General features: G+C 43.7%; 1 protein-coding gene across 2 annotated transcripts in view; it reads left to right on the top strand.

Moving 5' to 3' along the window:
- The window catches only part of LOC116514091 (major facilitator superfamily domain-containing protein 8-like), a 31,644-nt gene that overhangs the window by 3,523 nt on the left and 11,360 nt on the right, over window positions 1-16,761 (top strand). For both annotated transcript variants that reach the window (XM_032225532.1, XM_032225533.1), the window contains exons 2-5: window positions 9,664-9,849; window positions 10,573-10,635; window positions 13,326-13,445; window positions 14,530-14,609. In XM_032225532.1, the coding sequence (XP_032081423.1) occupies window positions 9,664-9,849; window positions 10,573-10,635; window positions 13,326-13,445; window positions 14,530-14,609 (449 nt within the window). The remainder of the gene's footprint in view (window positions 1-9,663; window positions 9,850-10,572; window positions 10,636-13,325; window positions 13,446-14,529; window positions 14,610-16,761) is intronic.

Raw genomic sequence — 16,761 nt, 5'->3', positions numbered from 1 at the left:
GGAGGGAGCGTATTGCATTGTGGGTGTGGGCACGCCCGTGATTTCGGCATGCGAGGACACACTTTGCCATCACCGTGCTAGACCAAATTGGCTCATTTTTCCGTAGGAGTTAATTATGATGCTGGGTTTTCATGTTCTCACACATGGTGTCCTACATCTTCTGTTGATGTTATCTAGTTGGCCTGAAAGCAAAGGACTGGGTAAACTTTTTCTAAGCCTTTCCTTGAACTTCGCCCACAACAGCAAAATCGGGAGCCTGTAAAACAACAGTGGCATGTTTTTTTTTTAGACTGCAAACACACCAGGTTTCTACCTGTCCTTCTTAAGGCATGTTTTGCGGTTAACAGGCGAAAAGATTGGCAGTTCTTATTGGTTTGCAAGCGTCAGAATCAGTATTACGACTTTCTTTCCAACTTTCTGAAATGTGGAAGCATTTTTGCTTGTGAGCTTCTCCCCTATCCGAAGATTTTATTTTATTTATTTACTAGCTGATAACCCGGCGTTGCTCGAGTATTTATTTATAGGTGGGAAAATGTCTGGATCAAAAGTAATAATTTCTAATGTTGGATTTTCCCCCTTAACAGAGGGAGCCCCCTTGTGGAGTACTGTGAAGCCGTTATCATGACAACTCCACTGCGCTGCATAGTAGAAGGCATTTTACAGCAGTACAATAGAAGCCGTTTAAAGGCACAACAGGCTGTATCTTAACAGATTTCCCCCCCAGGAGTGTTAGGGGTGTCTTACCCCCACATTGTTTTTTTCCCAGAGAGTAACTCCTGCATGCGCAGCAGACACCTGAAAATCAGCTGATTGGTGGGAGGCGTGCGCACATTGCCATGCGCGGTGGAGCTGAGCTGAGTGACGGCTCACGTGCCCGCAGGGAGGGCTCTATGTTCTACCTCTGGCTAAAAGTTCGCCATCACGGGAATAGGGTGCCTTTCCCTGCCCGGCCTTTGGGGAGAGGCGCCCAAATCTGCTCTCATCACAGCCACAAAATGAAAGTTCTCGCTCCGCGTTTAGGTTGAGATAAAATTATAGCCGGGTGAATGATGCTATCTTTCTGGATGATTTATCCTGCTTTTGCTACCTCTGTTCCAAAAGACAGCAGGCTTCCCTTGTAGATATTAAAACCTGAACTGATTTTATCCATTTGGAGGTGAGGCTTGGCTGGGTAGGGTTGGAATAAGAGAGAAAATGCTGCCTTAAGGCTGGGACCTTTGAACTTAACTCCGTCCCATACCTGGGCTGTGGACCAGCTGAGGGCAAACATCACTGGGATCCCAAAGGTGCTTTTCCATTAACTGAAATCCTTCCACTCCCCACCATCCAGTGAGAGCTGAAGAAGCTTCTCGGATGAAAAGCGAAATGTCTTCAAAGAAAAACCAGAATGTCCAGTCGTCTCTTGAAAAAAAAAAAGCATGTTTGGGACAACCTTGACCTGGATGACCGAGAATCTCCATAGACATCTGTTCTGACCCCCTCCTCCATCCAGTAACAAATGCCGAGACAAGCTTAACTGGAATTGCACAGTTAAGCTGTGCAATTTAATTAATTAACTTTAATTAACAGGAAACATAAACTCATAAATTCATTGCTTCTTTATGCCCAAGCATAAACAAACAGATAAGAACCTTGTTAGCAACTCAGACTTCAACATAGACAGATAACAGTTTCTCCAGCGTTAAGAATGAAGTTGAATCCTGGGAATCCCACGGGAACTGACATTCTGGGTCGGCACTCGAAGTTTGCATTGCGGTACAGGTAGACTCTCAACATTTCATTCAGTGACCCTTCAAAATTACAGCGGGACTGGAAAAAGCGGCTCACGAGTGTGTTCTGACCCCCTCCTCCGTCCAGTAACGAATGCCGAGACAAGCTTAACTGGAATTCTACAGCACTTTATTAGCAGGAAACATAAATCTCAGTGGCTGAAAGCAAAGCACAACAAACAGATAAGAACCTTGGCAGCAACTCAGACTTCGACAGAGACAGATAACAGCTTCTCCAGCGTTGAATGGAGAATGAAGTTGAATCCTGCAAATCAGACTCCTCCCCGAGTCCCTCCTTAAATACAATCTTGAGAGGAGCCTAATTACAACCAGCTGGGTCCAATTATCTTTTGTAACTGCGTAGCTGTTTTCTACGTCGATCTGCCTGGTGTTGCCTGGCATCCAGGACCACCTCCCTTGTCTCCTTGTCACTACTCCAAGGCCTGACGTCAGGAGCACACGCCCTTCGGCTCTCACCGCTGCTACATGCCTCAGGCGTCTCCTGGTGGCCAACCAGCCTCTCTGCGCCCTGCTCGGAGTCGGAACCCTGTCCAGGGTCCTTCGCCTCTTCCAGAGCCGACTCATAGGGCCCCTCGCTGTCGGAGTCTGTTTGCAGCTCCAACAGCTCCTGCTGGGCCACAACAGACAGCACTAGAAAAATAGTCTTAGGCAAAGAGATTCAAACAACTGCTGCAGGAAACCAAGATAATTACAACTACTAAATCCATAAACACTTTAATAAAGCGTCCGTTTCCTCAGATTTAGCCATAATGAGGAAGTGCGAATAGATTGGGCGTAGCTCAGCCTTTATTAATTGGAGGCCTTCTGTCTTGGACTACAGTCCCCATCATGCCTCACGCATCTCCACGGGGCTGCTGGGACTGGCTTACCAGGTCTGCCTTCGCTTCTTGGCTAAGCCGCTTTCCGATTCTTGCCACGTCCGGTTGGATTTTTCCCAGTAGGTTCAGTTGTGTGGATTTTTTTTTTTTTTTAGTTTTGATTCAGTGTAAGGTATGAAACTGAAGGAAAGGAAAGAAGACGATAACCAACAGCAGGGTTAATTGATTAATTGCTATGAGCGCACCATTGGGAGATGCAAAGGACTAGATTAAGGCCAGGTTGTCATGGAGATAATCCGTGTGGTTGCTAAAACAGAATATCAGATGGAATGACAGAAGTGGAAGGGACCTTGGAGGTCTTCTATTGCAATCCATTGTTCAAACAGGAAACCCTAGGCCATTCCAGACAAGTGGTGTCCACTCTCTTAAAAGCTTCCAGTGATGGAGCATCCACAACTTCGGGAATGTCTGGACATTTCTCCTTAGTTCTTGGTTGCTTCTCTCCTTGATTGGTTTCCATCCATTGTTCTTATCTTGCCTTCTGGTGCTTTGGGGAATAGTTTGACTCCCTATTCTTTGTGGCAGCCCCTGAGATATTGGTACACTGCTATCATGTCACCTCAGGATATTGTAAAATTCCCATTCCCACCCCACTCCAGGGGAAGGATACTGTAAGATTTCCATTCCGTCCCCACTCCAGGGGAAGGATACTGCAAAATCTCCATTCCCTCCCAACTCCAGGGGAGGGATACTGCAAAATCTCCATTCCCTCCCAACTCCAGGGGAAGGATACTGCAAAATCTCCCTTCCCTCCCCACTCCAGGAGAAGGATATTGCAAAATCTCCAGTACCTCCCCACTCCAGGGGAAGGATACTGCAAAATCTCCATTCCCTCCCCACTCCAGGGGAAGGATACTGCAAAATCTCCATTCCCTCCCCACTCCAGGAGAAGGATATTGCAAAATCTCCATTCCCTCCCCACTCCAGGGGAAGGATACTGCAAAATCTCCCTTCCCTCCCCACTCCAGAAGAAGAATATTGCAAAATCTCCAGTACCTCCCCACTCCAGGGAAAGGATACTGCAAAATCTCCATTCCCTCCCCACTCCAGGGGAAAGATACTGCAAAATCTCCCTTCCCTCCCCACTCCAGGAGAAGGATATTGCAAAATCTCCATTCCCTCCCCACTCCAGAGGAAGGATACTGCAAAATCTCCAGTCCTTCCCCACTTCAGGGGAAGGATACTGCAAAATCTCCCTTCCCTCCCCACTTCAGGGGAAGGATACTGCAAAATCTCCCTTCTCTCCCCACTTCAGGGGAAAGATACTGCAAAATCCCCAGTCCCTCCCCACTCCAGTGGAAGCATACCGCAAAATCTCCCTTCCCTCCCCACTCCAGGGGAAGGTTACGGCAAAATCTCCATTCCCTCCCACTCCAGGGGAAGGATACTGCAAAATCTCCATTCCCTCCTGATCAGCTGGGACTGGAGAGGCAGAGAATAGATGGTGGCGGGGTCACTCAGAGGTGGTATTTACCGGTTCTCCGAACTACTCAAAATTTCCGCTATCGTTTCTCCAGAGCTGGTCAGAACCTGCTGAATCCCACCTCTGGTTTGTGGTCTACTTTGTCAACTGCCTTACTGAAATCCAAGTATACTGTGTCCGCTGCATTTCGCTGGTCCGCTACCACCAATTTAGTCACTTTGTCAAAGAATGAAATAAGATTTGTTTGGCAAATCAATTAATCAATCATGGTGTGAACTCAGGGCATCCTACCTTATCTACTGTAATGAGATGTGGAAATGATCTTGAGGAATGAAGGGAAGAGGTGGTGCCTAGGAAACAATCAGATAAGAGAGGTAGGTGCCCTCAGTGACTCAATGGTCAGAGGAAGAAACTTGGGAAGGACAGTCCCTAATTGTTCAGGTGCTTGAAAATGGTGATGGGAGATTCATACCCTCAGATTTGCAAGATTAGGTTAACGTGGTCTTACAATAAAGTAGAATTGGCTCACCTTGTCATGTTTCCTGACTGCTTCATCTGGAAGGGCGGACATAAAACAAGAATTATGGGACAGTGAATTATGTGTATTAGGTAAGCTCCCCATTGGGAGAGCGAGTGCATTCAGAGAAGCATTGTGAGAGCTGTGTTAGAGAACACACAAACCAGCATACAGAGACACTGCAGTTTAAATACGCTTTTACTTTCGTGGAAATAGAGGTATCAGAGTCCATCAAACAGTCCAAGTCATACACGGATAAGTCAGTCAGTCATCAATGTCTTTCAGTTAAGGGATAATCCAAATAACATAGTCCATAATCATATAAACAGTCTGGTACTCAAAGTTTGCTATCAGTTGCAAAACTTACTGTAGATTACGGCACTTTCTAAAAGCCAGCTTCCAAAACACTCAGATCAGATCAGCCCAGCATCTAACAAACAGAGAGCTAACAGTCGTTCTGGCTCCCTCATATGGCCGATTGAGGAAAACAGCAACCAATCACATTTTACAGCATGATTTAAAGAAACAGGTACAGCATTGCTATATGATTTATATATTGCCAACCCAACCGTTAGATTATATTCCTAACAATGTGTACTCAACCAGTAGTGATTTATTCATTAAACCATGTTTTCAGTAATGTGGATGCACACATCTTTATTTGTTTGTTCAGTTTCCCTAGCCATCCATCTCAGTCAATGACTCTTAATTTAAACTAAGTTTGTTTAAATTTAAATTAAGTTTGCTGCCTAGCTTTCTGAGGCTTGCTCTTCAGACAGTACAGATGTTAAGTATTAGATCTGAACCATGAAGAGTCAGTTGCACATCTAACTAGGATTGTTATCTTAGAATTAGGTAGCCCTCCTTTGTAAATTTGGTAAATTTTGCTCTCCGAAAAGGTAGGATTTAATAAATTAAACTGTCATTAATTTATCAGCTGATCTTGAGTTTTTTTCTGGGCAATTTCTTAATCTTTGGATGCTTATTTGAAGGATGTTAATTTGGGACACATCCCACCACAGCCTGCGGTAAAAAATAAATAAATCTGAATTTGATCCTGGCATAAATCTTACAGGAATAGAAACAGTCTGGGTTAAGTGTAGCTTGAGACAGTCTGGTTTGGTGGCCAGAAGCCTGTGTTGAACATGAGAAGGTGAGGAATTTGAGGTTTGTCATCATCTCTAGGATCTGGATTGGCAGGAAAAACTAAGTATGCCCTAATGGAAGGAAGGTGAGAGACACATGTGAGAAATAAATAATCTATGAAAGTCACTCAGGCTAATTAGCTCAGAGAGAAGTAAACGGAAGTGGGAGGGAGAGTGGGATCCACCCTTCTTAAATTGTAAATGCAGCAGAGAGAGTGGATAGAAAAAAGGTTTCGTCTTTCTCTCTCTCTGTTAGTACTTGCCAATGTGATGACACATGACCCACGAGTCAGAAATCAAGAACTACTTTGTATATCTAATGTCTAATAAATCATTGGCCATTGCAGAATGAAGGAAGGGAGCAAGGCTTATATACATATACATATATATACATACAGTATACATCATATACATATACACATACATATACATATACATCATCTACATCTACATCTACATCTACATCTACATACATACATACATACATACATACATACATACATACATATATACATACATACATACATACATACATACATATATACACATATACATATACGTAATTAATTTATGGCCATAGGGTCCAAATAGAAAGTTGTAAATACAGTCTAAACTTTGGCATTTTATTTAACAAATAAAACCTCTCTCTATAAAAACGACTGTGGGTTTGTATGTTCCATCATAACTCTGGAACGCCTCGAGCAATTTCAACCAAACTTTGTACACAGATGACTTACTCTCTGGGAAAAAAATATTGTGGGAGTAAAACACCCCTAAAATCCCTCTGGGTGTGTGTTCTGTTAGATACTCACTTCATATATATACCATATTTTGATTACTTCCTTATTAAAATTATTTATCAACAACAGGATATCTTTATAATATATACTTAGAGTTATACATTATGTCACCAATCCTCTATCAAGTATACATAAATTCATCATTATCTTTATCCATTTTAAAACAAACAATTCTAAATTATTATATATATATTTGGGCATACCGGGGGTTGTAACTCTAAATAGATACCTTTCACCCTGGCTCGGCTGATAAGGAGTCGAACTCTGGGGCTTAGTGGTTAACACATCTGCCTAAGATGCAATACAGCACAGGTTCGAATCCCAGTAAGGGTATGGCTAGCTGATGAGAGCTAAATAGCTTGAAATAGATCTATACTAATCTCCATTTCTTTCTTTATTTATCAGCACAAATACAACACAAATGTAACAAAAAGGCAACAGTAAAAATATTGGGTTTCTGTCTGGATGGTCTCTTGTGATGAGCCGATGGACAGAGAATGGAAGTAGTGATCTTCCTCCCATATTTGGGCATACCGGGGGTTGTAACTCTAAATAGATACCTTTCACCCTGGCTCAGCTGATAAGGAGTCGAACTCTGTGGCTTAGTGGTTAACACATCTGCCTAAGATGTAATACACGCACACACACATATATATATATATATATATATATATATATATCTCCTTATATCGTTATTAATCTATTGAACAACATAATTGTATTATCGCTTAACTCCTTCAATTAGAGCACAAGTAAAACATTTTTCATTTCCAGTTTTTTTTCCCCAGCCACTGATAAAAGAAATCCCATATCTTATAAAATTGCTCGTCTTCTTGTTCTCTAATTTCAAATGTCAATTTGCTCATTTCAGCACACTCCATTATTTTTTGAATAACTTCTTCCTGTTTTGGTATTGTTTCATTTTTCCAGTTTTTTGCAAATACGAAGAAGCCACTTGCTTTTGTGGCCCCCCCAGTGGCCCAGCAAAGCTGGCTGAGGAACTCTGGGAGTTGAAGTCCACACCTCTTAAAAGTTGCCAAGGTTGGAGACCCCTGGTTTAAAGAGTTACTAAGTGAATGAGTGTAAGGCGAGGACTACCTATGCCTCAGTCCAACTTAATCTACCGGGTGGTCTTTGCGGGGAGAACATCTCGTACTGCATTTAAATATAAGCACATACTAAAATAAAAATAACTTCCCAGGCAGATCTATGCATAAATCCTCAGTTTTGTTCCAAGGGTTCCCTTCCCTCTTAGTTGTGGTTTCCCCACAACCACATTACTGGCAATAGAAATGAGGGGCGGGTTTTTTTTTTAAAGGGAAAACAAGCAAGATAAGACACCCCGCTTAAGACGTTGGCATTAAGCTGTAATGGGGGTTTAGCCTTTCGTATAATCCCAGCCAAGAGAGCTTCAAAGGAGTCACCCAGCTTGGTTTCGGAGTTTATAAGAAACGTGGTTAACCACAGTAGCCGCATCGCTCGAATCAAAGGTTTTGCAATCCAAAGCTTGAATTTAAGCAAAGTTGAACTTGCCATCCAGCCAGTAAAGAAAACCAGAGATTTCAAAAACGAGAAAGGAAGTGGCTGGGCCATACGGCAAGAAACCTATGCTTGGTGAGAATCTGCTTCATTCAAGATGATAACCCTCGATTTATGACCATTTGTTTCGTGACCTGTGACAGTTTTTCCGCACTTGGCAGATTTTTTTTTTTTCCCCTTCTACAACATCTTACAGCAGTGTTTCTCAACCTTGGTGACTTTAAGTCCTGTGGACTTCAACTCCCAGAATCCCCCAGCCAGCTGGCTGGGGGATTCTGGGAGTTGAAGTCCACAGGACTTAAAGTCACCAAGGTTGAGAAACACTGCCTTACAGTCATTATATCAATGTTGTTATGTCATCATACCTGTACATGTATATAATATTTCGCTTCTATATTTACACACCTTTATTCACAGTTCTATATATATTTATATATACATATTGTTTTTTGGCTTAATTAATTTTATTCTTGTTTTGCAGCCGTTTGTACCAATTGTTCCAAATTTCATAATATTCCGACTCTTCTTTATCTTTTAATTTCAGTGTTAATTTGTCGATGTCTCTGCACAATCCAAAGTTTTTTTTTATCACTAATTCGTCCGAGGGGGTATTATTTTGTTTCCAGCATTGGGCAAATGCTATTCTAGCTGTCGTTAGCAGATGTGTTAATGTGTACTTAATTTTCTTTGTATATTTCCCTTTGATTATTCCCAGTAGAAAGATTTCGGGTTTGTATTTTATCTGTTCTCCTGTAATTTCTTGCACCCATTTCCAAATTTTTGTCCAATATTTTTGTGTTTCCGGGCAGGTCTACCATATGTGATAATAAGTCCCTTGTACTTTTTTACACTTCCAGCAGGTCGGCTTCATGTTTGGGTACATTTTAGCCAATCTTCTTGGTGGTGGAGCCGAGGTGGCCCAGTGGTTGCAGCACTGCAGGCTACTTCAGCTGACTGCAGTTCTGCAGTTCGGCTGTTCAAATCTCACCGGCTCAGGGTTGACTCAGCCTTCCATCCTTCCGAGGTGGGTAAAATGAGGACCCGGATTGTTGTTGGGGGCAATATGCTGACTCCGTAAACTGCTTAGAGAGGGCTGAAAGCCCTATGAAGCGGTATATAAGTCTAACTGCTATTGCTATTGCTATTGGTAAATGCCAACGATAAAACATTTTGTATATATTTTTCCGCACTTAATGACCTTTGCAGGCACCCCTATGTTTACGTGATCAAAATCCAGGCTCTTGGCAACTGGCATGTACTTATGACGGTTGCAGTGTCCTGGGAGTCATGCCATTCCCCCCCTTGTGACCTTCCGACCAAGTCAATGGGGAAGCCAGATTCACTTACCGACGGCGTTACTAATTTAATAAGTGCAGTGATTCACTTAATAGCTGTGGCAGGAAAGATCATAAAATGGGGCAACAGCCGCTTAACAACTGTCTTGCTTCGCAACGGAAAGCCGAAGATCTTCTGTAATTTTGGCTATAGGGGGGCATCTTCTGATGCACGCTTATTTAGACACGTTTCTTAAACTTGTGTGTCTCTTTTCTTCCTCCCTTCTCCATGCCCAGCGGTGATCCTGCCAACCATTTGGGCTTATCTGCAAAAGCTTAATGCTGAACCGTACTACTTGGGCCTGGCTCTCTCTGCCTTTAGCTTTGCTGGATTAATCACAGGTCCCTTCTTTGGATACTGGTCCGATCGCACCCATCGGACCAAGGGGAGCATCATGTTTGCCAACTTGTTTCAGATAGCAGGTGAGTGGACGCGGCCATGGGGAGGTTGGCACAGGTCGCCCTTACAAGATAGTTTGCCATCTGCTTCTGTCCCTTCAGAACTCCAAGGTCCCTTTGCAAGGGCCTGCCTCTCCTCTGACGTTCAAGAAAGTAGAACTCTTGAAACAATTAGCCTTTCAAAAGGAGCCTTTTATTGAAGGAAAGAGATAGCAAGGCAAAAGAAGCAGGATCTGAGGATCCCCTACGCAATTCACGTAGGTTAAGGCAGTTAAGAAACCACTCCCATCAGTCCGGTGTTGAATGAGCCAATCTACAGGTGTGAAGTTTATCATCCAGTCCATCCTTCCGTAATGTGCAGGAACGCCAGCAGAACCATCCTTGAGAGGTGACTGTTCATCTCTTTTTGGAAGCCCCCAGAAATGGAGAACCACAGTCTCCATAGATATATTGTTCCACTGATCCATTGTTCCAATAGGAGTTTTATTCCAATGGAGAGTCCGTCCGTGACGTCTTCCAGGTTTAGGAGACACATCAACCCATAATCCACTTGCTCCCCGATCATAGTGAGAGAGCTTCTTCTGCTGGGCACAAAACCCTAACCAGCATCATGCTGTCCATGAATGATTTAGAATTGGGTGCCGTCAAGCTTGGTGGCATCGTGGGTGGCCAGGTGGGTTCTAGTCCTGTGACGTATGGCTGAGCTCCACCAAGCCATACTTCTTCTAGTCTTTCTTATCATTTCAGGAAACTTCATGTACTTCATTGGCGGCTCCAAATGGATGCTTCTCAGCAGCCGACTAGTAGCAGGTAAGGACCAGAGAGGAACATCTTTCTGAGTCTAACTCAACTCTACCCAACTCAACTAATTGAGCTTTGAGGTACAAATAAGAGAATTCTCTTCCCTTTTTCCTTAATCTAGAGCAGTGTTTCTCAACCTTGGCAACTTGAAGATGTCTGGACTTCAACTCCCAGAATTCCCCAGCCAGCATTCGCTGGTTGGGGAATTCTGGGAGTTGAAGTCCAGACATCTTCAAGTAGCCAAGGTTGAGAAACACTGATCTAGAGGTTTAAGCTTCTCCAATTCTATCGGCCCTTCTCTTCTTTCCTCCTCTTTCCACACAGCTTACTAAATCTCTTAGGTAAAAGGCCTAGCAAAAACATTAACGTGTTTGTTCTAACCTTGATTTGCAACTTGGCCTGTTGGGCCAAGCTAGCTTATTTGGTTAGTCTGGCCTCCTCAGGGTGCCGTCGGCCAGACAGTGTCGGCTAGCGACCCCCAGGGGGAGAGCCTTCTCTGTGGGAGCATCTTCCCTCTGGAATGAGCTGCCCCCGGAGCTTCGCATAATCCCCGATCTCCGGTCCTTCTGGCGCGCCCTAAAAAGTTGGCTTTTCCAGCAAGCCGGCCTGGCTTGAATAGAATAAAATATAGGATTAATTTGGTTGTTAATTTTAATTTAATTTTTAAATTTTTATTGTAAATATCAATTGGGTTTTTTTTTTTGATACTTTATTTAATGTCCCTTTTAATTTTTGTAATATGTGTTTCCTTTTATTTTGTACGCCGCCCTGAGTCCTTGGGAGAAGGGCGGCATATGAATCCAATAAACCTCAACTTAAACCTTTACTTCCGTGTGTACTGTGCAAATTCCAAAATAAAAATAGAAGGTCCGCGGGTCAAGTTAAGAGGATTGCACAGTTACAGGACTTCAGTTATATTTTGGATTTGATGTTTTTAGCTGGTTTTGCAATATTTGAAACGTGTTACACTTGGTCTTGTTACCCTTTGTTTTAAATTTAACAAAGAGAACTGCATCAGAAGAAAATATCTTGCCCAGCCAACCAGATATTAGCTGGACAAATCTTGAAGGTGCCATATCTGTCAATGGACGTTGGCGACCAAGTTGGCGATCCTGTTTTTATCAACAGCCACACGAAAAAGTGCTGTTGAGGTTTGTTTTTTTTTGAAAAGTTTTATTGTTTTAATTAAACAAAAACACACACAAAAAAGAATCATCTTTCGTTACATCTTGTAGAAAGCGTGCCGATTGGTTACAAATACATTCCGTGCGTTTCTTCCACAATCATTACATATACTTCATTCAAATTGAATTGTACATTTTAAAACAAAAAGAAAAAAAATATGTATTTTGCTATCACTGTACCCCAGTTCTCATTTAATTGCAATTATTTAAATGTGCTTTTATCTAAAATCATTTGTATTTAAAGACACGACCACCGACTGGCATTCATTCGCAATTTCAATAAACCTCCAATAACATTACACCCTGATAACATATTCTGAAACAAAGTCAGTTAGTAAGATATCTAAGCATTCCCCCCCACTTTCCCCTCACCAAAAAAAAAGTGCTGTTGAGTTTTGACCAAACCAGGTCCTTAGATTTTGAAGCCACAATGTTCTTCTGCCTGGACCTCATTTGCCTTCAATCTTTCCTTGGAGGATTAAGTGAAGGATGCCGTATTTTTCCGGGTGTCGCATCTCATGTCTGAAATATTCTAACTTTCGCTTTTTTATGGTTTCGATGATTTCCCTTGTATTTCCCAGGGGGCTTATCACTTCCTCATTTCTGATGTTGTCAACCCAACTTATATGTATCTGCCGCCTGTAATCCACATTTCAAAGGTTTCTAGTCTCTTCAAGTGGCTTTCTGTCTGAGACCAATTCTCCACTCTGTAGAGCAGGATAGAGAAGATGTAAACTGTTCTAGGCTTTTCCCCAAAAGCACGAAAGCAGATTCCTGGTCCCAACAAAACCTCTTTTATTAAACGAATGTGAATTCCTCTCATTCACATTCAACAAAGGCCTGGTAAACAGTCTTTCAAAGGTGAAGTTATGACCACAGACCTTATCTATCTTGGAAAGCTGCCATGTAAATATTTTCCAAACACAGTGCGGTGCAAGGAAAGGCTTGGCACAGAGTCTCTGAGATACATGGACAGATCTTCACACTCCTGAAAAAAACGAACAAGTGAACAAATGAATTGTTTCCTGCAAAAGCCCACTCCTCTTTTGCTCCTCTTTTATTTCCTATGGGAGGGGCCATTCACCGTCCACCTGTGACTTTACTCCCAAGTTGACCCTGATTTCTGACTTGTTCTTCTCTTCTGGCAGCTCTGCACATGCGCACACTGGGAACAGGCTCCAGCTGTTCCTCTGCCTCACTGCTGTCTTTCTCCGAAGGCAGCTGAGAACTGCCAGATGGCCTTGGCCCCATCTCTGCCTCCGACGCAGAGCTCCTGTCCGAGCCTTCCCCAGCCTCCAGGACTGGCCCATGCTCCTCCCCAACCTCCTCACTGTCTGACTCTGTGGCCAGCTCTGTTGGCTGCTGGCGGGCCACAACAGTAGCATTTTCAGTCTTCGGTGTCAAGGTGTCAGACAGGGAGGGGATAATGTACTTCCGGGTGGTGGATGAGCGAAGATATGCTTAATTCACCATTCTTTCCTTCTCCAATGGACTTTTTTTGCCTTTCCACTACAGGTGTGGGAACTGGGGCAGGGGCCTCCATCTTCGGCTACCTCACCCGTTCCACCACTTCGCAGGAGAGGTCCAAGGTCTTTGCGGCCGTCATGGCATGCCGCCAGGTTGGCCTGCTTATTGGTAAGGACTTCTGTTTTTGACAGCTGCCCCCCCCCCAACCCCCCGGGAACTGACATTCTGGGTCGGCACTTGAAGTTTGCATTGCGGTACAGGTAGACTCTCAATATTTCATTCAGTGACCCTTCAAAATTACAGCGGGACTGGAAAAAGCGGCTTACGAGTGTGTTCTGACCCCCTCCTCCGTCCAGTAACGAATGCCGAGACAAGCTTAACTGGAATTCCACAGCACTTTATTAGCAGGAAACATAAATCTCAGTGGCTGAAAGCCAAGCACAACAAACAGATAAGAACCTTGGCAGCAACTCAGACTTTGACAGAGACAGATAACAGCTTCTCCAGCGTTAACAATGAAGTTGAATCCTGCAAATCAGACTCCTCCCCAAGTCCCTCCTTAAATACAATCTTGAGAGGAGCCTAATTACAACCAGCTGGGTCCAATTATCTTTTGTAACTGCGTAGCTGTTTTCGCCGTCGATCTGCCACACTTGGAATACTGCATTCAGTTTTGGTCGCCACGATGTAGAAAAGATGTGGAGACTCTAGAAAGAGTGCAGAGAAGAGCAACAAAGAGGATTAAGGGACTGGAGGATAAAACATATGAAGAACGGTTGCAGGAACTGAGTATGTCTAGTTTAATGAAAAGAAGGACTAGGGGAGACATGATAGCAGTCTTCCAATATCTCAGCGGTTGCCCCAAAGAAGAGGGAGTCAAGCTATTCTCCAAGGCACCTGAGGGTAGAACAAGAAGCAATGGGTGGAAACTAATCAAGGAGAGAAGCAACCTGGAATTAAGAAGAAATTTCCTGACAGTGAGAACAATGAATCAGTGGAACATAAGTTGCCTCCAGAAGTTGTGAATGCCCCAACACTGGAAGTCTTTAAGAAAATATTGGATAGCCATTTGTCTGAAACGGTATAGGGTTTCCTGCCTAGGCAGGGGGTTGGACTAGAAGACCTCCAAGGTCCCTTCCAACTCTGCTATTGTATTGTGTTGTATTATTATTGTATTGCAGAAGATGCTAATGTCCTGGCAGGTAACCTGCATGCCTTATTTATACACCTCTTCTGTCCTATTTGCTTCCAGGGCCAGCATGCAACCTTTTCCTTCGCCTCTGCAACTTCCATCTGGGGCCCTTTGTGGTCAATAAGTTTACATCTCCTGGGGTAAGTTGCAAGATTTTTTCTTTTTTTGGAAGCACTATTTATTTACTAAATGTATATATGTTGCCCGTCTTGCTCCACAAAATGTCTCTGGATTGGCTTACAATTAATATCACAAATAGCGATAGCGCTTAGATTTATATACCACTTTACAGTGCTTTTACAGCCCTCTCTAAGCGGTTTACAGAGTCAGCCTATTTGTCCCCAACCATCTGGGTCTTCATTTTAGTGACCTCAGAAGAATGGAAGGCTGAGTCAACCTTGAGTCGGTCAGAATCAAACTGCCAATTTGCTGGCAGCTGGCAGTCCGCAGAAGTAGCCTGCAGTACTGCATTCTAACCACTCTGCCACCACGGCTCCTGTTAATGTTAAAATATTAACAAGATTTAAGTACAAAACTGGTCCAACATTTTTTTGAAGTCAATAATCACTTAACGCCTGCTTTTCCTAACAACAGAAATTCTGGTGGTCTCAATTGTGATAGTAGGTTAAGGACTATCTGTACTGGGGAGAGAGTTGTATAGTGAAAAATGAAACATTCCTCGGCTCCTTGACCATCTCATTGGCTTATTTATTGGTTTATATTCCACCTTTATGGTTCACCGACAAAAGGGCGAACGACAAAAGCTCGCCCGACTAAACCGCGGTGACAAAACCGCGAGTTCTAAAGCGCACCGACGAATGAGCGCTGAAGCATGCCGACAACAGCGCACCGACAGAAGCGCACTGTAAACCTAACCCTAACCCTAAACCTAACCCTAAACCTAACCCTAACCCTAAACCTAAACCTAACCCTAAACCTAACCTTAACCCTAACCCTAACCCTTACCTTAACTTAAATCGCGTTTCTGTCGGCGTGCTGTTATTGCCGCATTGATGATGTCGCGTTGATGACGTTGCGGTTTTAGCACCGCGGTTTTGTCAGTGCACTTTTGTCGTGCGCGCATTTGTCGGGTCATGCACCTTTATTATGTTTACAAATATAATTTACAATTTATCCAACTCATCTTCCTCTTCCTGTTTTCCTCACAACCACAGCCCTGGGAGGTGAGTTGGGCTGAGAGTGACTGGCCCACAGTCAACCAGCATGGCTTTCCTGGCTAAGGCGGAATTAGAAATTACCACCTCCTGGTGATTGGGTCAAAGTCATCCAGCTGACTTTCATGCCTAAAGCAGGATTAGAACTCACGGTCTCCTAGTGGTTGGCCCAAAGTCACCCAGCTGGTTTTCTTGGCTACGGTGGAATTAGAACTCACTGTCTCCTGTTGATGGCCTCAAAGTCTTAACCGCTAGATGAAACTGCAGTAGTCCACATTTTTCCAAGTATGTTTCTTCTCTCACTTCACCATAAGAACAATTATAGTAAGGTTGAAGTGAATTCAAATCCAAATGTTAAATAATCATCATTAAAAACCTGCTCAAAAGCATGCCTGTTGAATTGAGGGCTCTTTTTAAGAGCAAGATTTTAGATTCCTGTTATGGCCCAGCAGGAGCCGTTGGAGCTGCCACCAGACTCTGATAGCGAGGGGCCCTATGAGTCAGCTCTGGAGGATGTGGAGAACCCTGGACGGGGTTCCGAGTCCGAGCAGGGCGCAGAGAGGCTGGTTGGCCACCAGGAGGCACCTGAGCCTTGGACCAGAGGGGAGGAGACAAGGGAGTGTGAGCCTGAGGTCAGCAGTGAGTTGTTCCTGGATTCGCGACACCGAAGAGCTAATAAGCGTCAGGAACAGTTGCGCAGTTACAGGAGGTAATTGCACTCAGCTGGTGGTCATTAGGCTCCTCTCCAGACTATAAAAGGACTGCTTGTGCACACACCCCTCTTGCAGAAGTCAACGCAGGAACGAATGTTGGAGAACATTATTGTGAGCTTGGCAGGCTGGATTGCTGCCACGGCTTATCTGTGCTGGATTGCTGCCAAGGACCTCTCTGTCTGTTAATTAAATGCCGTAACGTATCTTTGGCTCAGAATGTGTGTTGGTGTGGGACGGGGGGGGGGGGGTGGTCAGAACAGATTCCTATCATTCAATGCAAGCCTACGTAGAAACAAGTCCCCCCCTCCCCCCTTGGGTTCATGGAGATCTCAGTCTAGCTTTAGGTTAATCAAATATTTATTTGTCATTTGTTGTAAAAAAAAAACCTTCAGGGCTGTCTTAAA

The sequence above is a fragment of the Thamnophis elegans genome, chromosome 10 (genome assembly GCF_009769535.1).
Source record: "Thamnophis elegans isolate rThaEle1 chromosome 10, rThaEle1.pri, whole genome shotgun sequence".
NCBI lineage: Eukaryota > Metazoa > Chordata > Lepidosauria > Squamata > Colubridae > Thamnophis > Thamnophis elegans.
Note: the sequence above shows the minus strand (reverse complement) of the source record. Positions and strands in the feature narration are given on the sequence as shown.